Here is a 10,000-nt window from a genome sequence, read left to right as displayed (position 1 = left end):
GTGTGTGTGTGTGTGTGTGTGTGTGTGTGTGTGCAGTAATGGTATGTACAGTGTCCTGGGTATGAGCTATAGCTGGTAATAATAATAGCATGGTCAGAGGTCCAGTAGCCCAGTGGGGAGAAGGTACACAGAGCTTATAAAAGCCTTAATAAAAAGACTAGAGCGGGTCACCTTATGCTGGGACACACCAGAGGATTATGGGACTGATTCACTCCAAATTTGTCCATCCTGACAACTGGAGGACAATTGGAGGCTTGGTCGGTACCATTGCTACTGATTTTTTATAAAGCCTGCTCTGCTGTATACACCATAACAGATTAAACTCATATCACCACATATTATATATTCAGCATTCTCTCACTATGTAAATAGAGACTACCCAGTAAAATTCATGGCAGAATGGGAGCAAGGTGGGATCCCATAGATATGCATTAACTACTGAACCTGACAAACTGCTATTTATCATCCTCAACTCTCGGCCGGAGCCCAGAACATCATCCCAGGTTGAGATTACACTTTCCTCCTGCAGTTTCCTTCCAAAACGCTGCATATCGCTCCCTGAAATTCATTAGTTAATATCTCATAAATACGAGTTTATGCTCAAAAGTGTTGGCACGTAACTTCGCAGCCTATTCCGTAATGAGTTGTAATTTTATGCCAGCGATCGTCTTCTGAGAAGGTGTTTAAATGGTAGAAACCTCATTTTTTAATTTAAAAAAATGCTTCCATACCTCCTCGATGCAGAGAGCTGCCGCAAACGATGTGATGAAGTAATCAAACCGTAGGAATTACATTTCTACAAGGCAGACAACAGCTAGCAGATGTCAGATCTGTGTGAGGCCACATTTGTCTACAGTGAAAACACGTCTACTGTACGCTCCACTGTGCCTCAATCTGAGCTGTTGACTCGACGGTAATGATGCAAGTCAGGCTAAACATAACAAACCATTAGCGTCCTCAGCATGCCGACAACAGCGCTGGGAAGATGGCGATCTTGGCGCTGTGTGTGTGTGTGTGAGCTTGACAGACACTGGGAATGCAGATTAGTTTACGAGTGTGAGGCGCCCGGCATAAACAAATCTCCACTAAATGAGGTTATAACAAGCTACCGTAGTAAACTGTTTAGACTCGGCAGCCATGTTTCTTAAAACTTTGTGTCGGGAAACAAAATGGGTGGCAGGCTGCGTTTTTGATGGATCCCCGCAGGAGGAGAACACCGGCGGCTTTTCAAGAGCCTGAGACCGAGGCTGAAAATGTTTAAGTCACTGCGCTGATGGTGTGACCAATATGGGTTTTTGTAGGCAGATGCTGATATTTTGTGCCAATATCTTGAAATTGGAGCATTTACACGCCAGAAAATTCCAAGTATTCACTGTTTCTCCCAGAAAATGATTCTCGTCAGGGTGGAAAAGCCTCTGAAACAGCATTTAGACCGTCATGGGACACTAAAATTCTCCATTGAAATGCAGGATAATAATCATAAAATATATTCATGCATATTAGTGTGGAAGCTGATGAAAATGTCACATTAGAATCAATTCAGGGCTAAAAAAGTGCATGGGAGGCTGAAGAGAATTGAATGAATGGAGGAAGGAAGAAAGAAAGAAAGAAAGAAAGAGAAGAAAGAAAGAAAAGAAAGAAAGAAAGAAAGAAAGAGTTTAGGCTTCAGAGAAACGCCGGAATGCGGAAGCAGAAAAAAAAAAAAAAAAAAGGCCTGTGGGAATGACATGACTTCCCACTGGTCAGTCCCTGTGGAAAAGAAAGAGAAAGAAAGGAAGAGATGGAGAAATATATGGAAGTAGAGAAGGAGAAAAGGGAGAGAGCGAGGGAGGTCTGGTTCTCCTCTGTCTTTATCACAGGAAACAGTATGGCAGCGACCCAAGGCCAGCAGTTCAGACTGTCAATGAGCCATGGCTATCTCTCTCTCTCTCTCTCTCTCCCTCTCTCTCTCTCTCTCTCTCTCTCTCTCTCTCTCGCTCTCTATCCCTCTCTCTCTCTCCCATCCATTCCTTCCTCTCCTCTCCATCTTCCTGCCTCTTTTTTGCTCTCTGCTCCATTCTTTCCACTCTACTTCCTGTCTCTGTCTCTGTTTAATTCTACTTTCCTTTCTCATTCCTCCTCTCCTCCTCTCCATCTCCATCCCTTGGCGCATGGCTTCCCCTCTGTTTATTTGTTTTTTTTTCTCTTTGTCCTCTTTCTTTCTCTCTTTTTCTTTCCAAAATTGAGAACATGTTTATGCGAATCATTCAAAAGCAAGCAAGGGCGTATCAGACTCTGTAGTAACCACGGTGTGTGTGTGTGTATCTCTCTCTCTCTCTCTCTCTCTCTGCAGTAGTAAGTGTGTGTGTTTATCTAAGTGAAACTTAGATAAACACTTAGCTGTGTTTTTGGCTGCCTTTGAAAGTTGGAGAGAAAGGAGATGATCTCTGCCACGGGCATTTTCTCTTTTTTAACTTGCTACACTGCAACGCACACACACACACACACACACACACACACACATTCCCTGACAGCTTAGCCCACAGTGTGTGTTTTAGAGAGAGAGAAAGAGAGAGAGAAAGAGAGAGAGAGAGAGTGATTGATGAGTCTCTATGGAGACGATACGTCTTGTAATGAACAAGAGAAAGCTGGCATGTTAATTTGCGTTGTGTGGGAGGCTTGTGTGTGTGTGTGTGTGTGTGTGTGTGCGTTTGTGTGTGCATACTTACGTCCTTCCCTGTGTGTGTGTGTTTGTGTGTGTTTCTGTTTGCATGTATGAATGTGTTTCTTTTCCTGTGCATGTTTGTGTCTTTGTCCCTGTGTGTGTGTGTGTGTGTGGTGTGTGTTTCTATGTATGTGTGTGTGTGTGTGTGTGTGTGTACACACTTGCACTGTTCCCATCCTGTGTGTGTGTTTCTGTGTTTATACCTGGATGTATGTGCATCTCTTCCTGTGTTCATTTTAATATTTTTAGCGTGTTTGCCCCGGGAAGTGTGTGTTCCTAAGTGTGTTTCTATATATACAGTATATGTGTGTGTGTGTGTGTGTGAGACGGAGGTCGTCACAGTAATGCGGCTGCTGTCGATTATCTCCGTTACACATGTCAGAGTGCAAGTCAGAGAAATCTCCCGACGCGTACATGCCTATCACACGCTTTAAATGACATGCCTATCACCCACCCACACACACACACACACACACACACGTACATAAATCAGCCGTGACATATCAACATATCAGCGTGGCGGTGTGTGTAAGCGAGACGCTTTGATTATGATATGCTAATCTGACCTATAATTTACCTCCTGTCATGTCTCTGTCATCTGCTGCAGTGTCCTGTTCGTCTGTTCATCTGTTCATCCTCCTCTCTCTCTGTTTCTTCCCATTTTCATTCTGTTCAGTTTGTTTACTGTTTATCAGAAGCTGTACTGCCAAAGCAGTGGGACAAAATGTAAATTTACTTAAAAAAAACATCAAACGGTTTATTCATTCAAACATTGAGATGATTAAGAAATGTGGTTTGAAAACGTCTTGCCACCTTTTTAGACTGACATAAATCTATATGATGTAAAGTAATAGTATACATCGTAGTAAGTAGTCTTGGTTTGATATTTGATAATATTGCGATATATCGCAATATATCTCGAAATATCACGATATTTATCCATCCGCGCCCCTCGTCCCGGCCGCGACACCATGTCGTGTTGCTTAGATCAAAATTGTGCAAACTTTTACACTTAGAAATCTATAATCTACTAGTAGTAGGATAGTAAAATTCAAAAATATATATATGATAATATCGTGTATCGCGATATTTTGGCGGGACAGCATATCGCCTAATAGCCTAATAGTAACTAGTATCAGACTTCTTATAAGAGGAAAGTGTCTGTCTAAGGATAAAAAGCCTAAATGAATGCTTTTCTGAAAATATAATTCATAGAGGAGATCATAGAGGAGCTTACCCACCTTTTTATTTACCGCTACATCACTAAAAACACTACATCATAACTAATTTCACCTTCTTTCATGATTTCAGTTGATTTTCCCAGTGGCGTCCATTCATTTCCCCCCTTTTTACACTAAATTCTCAGTGGTTTTGGCTTCGCTTCAGCACCATAAATCTTCTAAGTGGCGGGGAGATCGACAACCTCATCCCTCTTTAAGAAGTAATGTTAATTCAATGAGAAAAACGGTTTAAAAAGAGGTGACGGTCGAGTTAATCCCCTTCTCTCTTTCTCTCCCTGCAGCCTTTGCAGATCGACGATAATTTCTGCGGCCAGGACTTCAACCAGCCTCTAGGGGGCACCACCACCATCGAGGGCGTCCCTCTGTTCATGGACAAGGACGACGGCATGACCTCGGTGGCGGCCTACGACTACCGCGGACACACCGTGGCGTTCACCGGCACTCGCAACGGACGCATGAAGAAGGTAGGCACTGCGGAGAAAGTGTGTGTGTGTGTGTGTGTGTGTATGTGCCCTACAGAAGACCTATATCTCCATAAAGGGTATTTTGGAGCTTTTCCAGCAATTGAGATACACTGTCTCATTTTTGCTCTTCGAAACAAATGCGATGTTGTTGTTGTCATGTCAAACCTTGTAACTACAATTTTTATGGTTTATGTGTTTGAACTTAAAGTGAAGGATCACATGCTCCTCTGTGGAAAATTCTATGATCCTTGAGCTTATGAATCCCATCAAAACACACTGGATGAACTCAAGGCTGTTTTTCTTAGTTCCTGAAGTTCATTTTCTGATAGATTTTTAGTGGTTTGGCTTTGTCATTGGATGTTTCTAATATACATTGCGAAGGACTCAGCATAAATTACAGTGATAATCGACATAACAGTAAGAAAATGTGGCTAAATTGGGGATACAGTGGTTCCTGCTCTGGAACCACGGTGTGTGTGCATGTGTGTGTGTGGGTCCTCCATGTCCTACAGAAAACCTGTATCTCCACAAAGACATTTTTCCTCTGTTTTTTTCCCATATTCCCTGTGAAGCAAATCATTTGAGGATGTATTTTCAATGGTTTGGCTTCACAAAATGTTTCTTACACTCTGCAAACATCAGCTGTGTGTGTGTGTGTGTATCCTTATTGCCTTTGAAACTAATGTGTATCATTTTCCAATGTCTTTTCAACGCCTTGGCTTCATCACTGAATATTCCTTTTACTTCTTATATTGCAAATACGTCTCCTGTAAGTTCAGTGAAAAAGGAATAAAAGGCAGTAAAATTAGGTACAAGGTTTCCCCTCAGAGCGTGTGTGTGTGTCACCTATGGTACAAACGTATTTCCATGGGAAACCTGGGTGATGTGTAGCTCTGGCACTGCTGGATAAACTGTAACTGTCTGGGTTTTATCTCGCCGAGTGCTGTTTGGTGACTGTCTAGCCGGAGGATTGTCAAGAGCCAGTGAGTGTATCTGCTGTGAGTGGCTATGAGATGAGTGGAGATGATTTTTTACGTGTCTACCAAGTACTTTAGGTGAGAAAACCCCATGGTGTGTGTGTGTATATGTGGAGCCTCAGAAGCCGTCCTCAATCATGGGCAAACGGTGATTTTCCATCATGTACAGTCTATACCACGCAGCATGCAGCCGCTCTTTGGTTGCTCAGTGTGTGTGTGTGTGTGTGTGTGTGTGTGTGTATGTGTGTGTGTGTGTGCCCCTCAAGTACCCATGTTGAGTAGACCGCATGTTGTGTATGCCAATCAGCTACTCCTTCATCTGAGGTGCGGCTGTTTTTTTTCAGTCGGCCGCCTCCCACTGAGCGGATCCATGTCACCAGCACTCTGGAGACAGAAGAAAAGAACCTTCCAAAATTGAAAAAAAAAACAAAAACATAAACATAAGTTCAATCCATCCACATGTCACTGTGAGCAGCGCTTCACTTTGAAAAGTTTCCCCTGCAAAATATGTATAGATTTTTAAAGAAGAAATCACAGAAATCAGACAAACGTTTTCAGTATTTTTGAGTATTTATTCTAAAATCAGGCTTACTTTCATATCAGCTATTAGAATTAAAAGTCTTTGTTTACATCTTACCCTCCATTACATTACATTACACTTATGCATTTTATATATCCAACTCCCATAGCTTTTAATATGAGTTCATGAACAGTGCAAGCATTAGGCCTGTGTGCTTCTGTACATCTCACAGTGTAGGTGGAGTATCTGTTGGAATAACGCTGCTGTCAACTGTTTTTATATAGGCTATGATAATGTGCACGACTCACACACACACACACACACGCCTACCTACACTGCTTCCTGTCTCTGGTGTTTTGCGAAGTCGGCTGAAACCTAGCCCACTAGTCCTTGCGTCTGACCCCTGGATTGTGTGTGTGAGTAGACGGATGATTAGTGTGTGTGTGTGTGTGTGTGTGTGTGTGTGTGTGTGTGTGTGTGGGGTCAGCAGATCCCGGACGATATCCCGCTGATCGGAATCCCATTTCCCCTCAGCCGGCGTGTCTTCCTGTGCGATGGGATGGAGAGGGGAAAGTGAGCGTAGACTCACCTGGATCAATACAGATGCATACAATCTTGTATTTGTTGGGAATAAATAGAAGAAGAACTGGGTAGTTTGCATGAGCGGCGATAACCAACATGGCTGAACAGACAAAGAAGAGAGCGCCACCTACAGACAATCAAACTTCATTAAGAGGAACTCCAAGGAAAAAGACGTCACAGTGCTGGAAACACTGGATTCCCACTTTAAGTTTAATTAATGAATTTCTACTCAAAGTGCTTCATTCTGAAACTGTTTCAATCCAAAACAGTCAATATTTCAAAAACACAGATTTTGTTAAATTCTGTTAACTTAATTCTGATTGCTAATTTCGTTTGGTTGAATTTTTTTTTACTGGACTAGCAAAGGACCAATCCGTTTTTTTTTTTTTTTTACTATTTTATTGACCATTTCATACATCTTCATCACAATTGCTAACATGCATACCAATATGCATACTAAAATTGCATAAGATAGACAAAGTTCAGAAATATGGTTCTAGCCTTTGACATTATTTTTATAAACAATAACTATTTGGTCCAGGACTGTTATATATGTTAATCATCCATCTGCTTGCTTCAGTTCAATTAAATATATGTATATATAGCTATAGCTTATAGCAGGCAGCTTTTCATATCAGTTAGTGACCCACTCCCACCATCTCCAATACCATTTTTAATGCATAAATCAAATCAGTACTGTCCTTTTCCATGTAGGAGCTTTATTGGAATTCTATTGCTGGTGCATTTCTGCTCCTTCATGCACGTGTGTGTGTGTGTGTGTGTGTGTGTGTGTGTGTGTGTGTGTGTGTGTGTGGGTTCAATGTGTGTGTGTGTGTGTGTGTGTGTGTATGTTGTGATGCTGGTAATTGCAGTGATTTGAGAGGAAATGGATATTGCACATATCAGATGTGAGATTGGAAGGGGGACCAGAGTGAGAGACAAAAAAAAGAGTTCGTATGTTAGAGATTGAACTAGATTTGTACAAAAGTGAGAGTTTTTTAACAATGAGAGGGAGAAGAGAGAGGGAATTAGTAAGAGAGAGAGAGGGAGAGAGAGACTGAGGCAGATAGAGAGAGATGGTTACAGGCAGTGTGGTTTTATTGCTATTCATTGGGAGTTAAACTGTGCTCCTTGGCCTAATGAAATGTAAAGCTGCAGTGTATTGACGTCTACACACACACACGTGCGTGCACATACACACACACACACACACACACACACACACGCACTCACATTTAGCAGCAGTAGGATAGAACAGACTGTTGGAATTCTAATGAGTGTGTGTGTGTGTGTGTGTGTGCTCATGTCAAGGCTGCTAGACTCCCTTTATTGATCCATCTATGAATATATAATCACTAGCGTAAATCTTAGTCCCACACAGTCCATTGGACAAGTGTGTGTGCGTGTGTGTGTGTGTGTGCGTGTGTGTGCATTGCTGCTTTATGTGTGTCACTCTATGCTGCTTTACATCAGAATGACAGATCCGAATGACTTGAATGACCAAGCGCATGGCATGCATGTGCAAAATACCCACTGAACACGCTACATACATGTTCCAGGCGTGGACTGTGCAAGCAATGACTATAACTAAATGGATTCCAATGGCAGACTCTGCAGTTCTGGGGTTGGTTATGATTTTATCTTCCCAGGCAAATTTTTCACACTGTGGATAAATTCTTTGGACTTTATGGACAGTCTTTGGTGGTTTACATGGTGGAGGACGGCCAATTAAGGGCCGCTGTGTTGAAATCTAAGCTTCAAAATAGTTGTGGCATTTTCAGAAATTTTGTGACTTAATGGTGCAGTGTGGCCAGTGTTGGGATGTGGTTATAACCCTGCTGAGTGACCAATAAGAACACAGCAGAACATGGCGACATGCTGAGACAGAACTGCAAAAGTAGGCCGCCATAGGATGTAGGATGTAGAGCATTGTCAACATAGTATTTATTACTTGATTTAACATTGCACGATAATAAAAAAAAAGGATGTAGAATGTAAGATGTAGGGCGTAGGATGTAGTACATTGGATGTAGGATGTAGACTATAGATGTATGATGTAGTTTGTGGAATGTAGGACGTAAGATGTAGGACAACAACAACAACATAGGATGTAGGACAAAAACCATAAGATGTATGACGTAGGATGTAGAATGTAGTGCGTAGGATGTAGGACACAGGGCGTAGGATGTAGAATTTAGGACATAGAGTGTATTACGTAGTATATGGAACATAGGATATGGGATGCAAGATGAAAGTCATAGGACAGGGTAGGACATTTGACGTACAATGTAAAACATAGGATGTAGGGTGCAGTACGAAGGATGTAAGACACAGGACGTAGAATATAGGACGCAAGATGCAAGGCAGGACGTAGGGTGTAGGACATAGGACGTAAAACAGGATGTAGGGTGCAGTGCGAAAGATGTAGACCATAGGATGTAGGGTATAGGCTGCAGGACATAGGTTGTACAATGTAGGACTTAGGACGTAGGATGCAAGATGAAAGACAGGACTTGGGGTGTAGGATGCTAGATGAAACAGGATGTAGGGTGTTGAGTGCGGACACCACAGGATGTATGACGTAGGATTTATGGAACGTAGGTTATAGCACATAGGATGTATTACGTAAGATGTGGAACATAGGATGTAGGACTGTAGGACATAGGATGTATGTATGTAGGATGTGGAACGTAGGATGTAGGATGTGGAACGTAGGATGTAGGATGTGGAACGTAGGATGTGAGATGCAAGACGAAAGATAAGACATAGGTTGTAGGACGTAAAATAGGATGTAAAAACATAGGATGTAGAGTACAGTACAAAGTACGCAAGCTATAGGACATAGGATGTAGGATGCAGCCTTGTCACAGAGTAAGACAACAGAATGGTCTGCCTCTCGCACATCCAACAAGACTGATATCAAGATTTGTACTTGGATCACATCACACAAACTGACATGCAATAAACACAAAAGACGATCAGATTCGCCTGGTCTTAAACTACCAGTCCCATGCCTGCCATCCAACAACAGAATATACAGTCAGTTGTTCATTCCTCAGTACTTCAGAGTCACAGATGATTTTTTTCCCCTTCTTTTAAACGCCGCAGTACACCACTTTGTAAAAAGACAAGGTGTAGGTGGGGTACCGCGAGTTTTTAACAGCATGAAATTGCACCAAGGGCTGCCTTCCACGCCGTTTGCCAGAAACATCCCAAAAAAAACCCTCCTCAGATCTCCGTAAAAACCTGGAAATCCTTTCATTCCCCTCATTTCGTCTCCTCTTTTGTCTACCTGGGAGAACAAGGCGCTCTCGCCGCATCGGGCGAGATGAAAAGAAACTCTCAACCGCCTGAAGTATTTCCAGATTTCAGAAACAAAAAGAGGAAAGCAAAAGAGAGAGAGAGAGGGAGAGGGAGATTTACTCGGAGCAGTGTGTAGGTGACTGTGTGTGTGTATGTGTGTGTGTATGTGTGTGTGTGTGTGGTGGGTGAGGGGGATGATTTCATGTCAT

The 10,000-nt window shown here is 42.3% G+C and overlaps 1 protein-coding gene across 1 annotated transcript in view; it reads left to right on the top strand.

Annotated features, from left to right (window-relative positions):
- LOC139923166 (plexin-A1-like) overlaps positions 1 to 10,000 on the top strand; it is a 207,235-nt gene that overhangs the window by 18,444 nt on the left and 178,791 nt on the right. The window contains exon 2 of the mRNA XM_071913885.2: positions 4,227 to 4,409. Within this exon, the coding sequence (XP_071769986.1) occupies positions 4,227 to 4,409 (183 nt within the window). The remainder of the gene's footprint in view (positions 1 to 4,226; positions 4,410 to 10,000) is intronic.

This window comes from Centroberyx gerrardi, chromosome 14 (assembly GCF_048128805.1).
Source record: "Centroberyx gerrardi isolate f3 chromosome 14, fCenGer3.hap1.cur.20231027, whole genome shotgun sequence".
NCBI classification, from domain to species: domain Eukaryota; kingdom Metazoa; phylum Chordata; class Actinopteri; order Beryciformes; family Berycidae; genus Centroberyx; species Centroberyx gerrardi.
The sequence above is the reverse complement of the archived record's forward strand: the minus strand, read 5'-3'. Positions and strand labels throughout refer to the sequence as shown.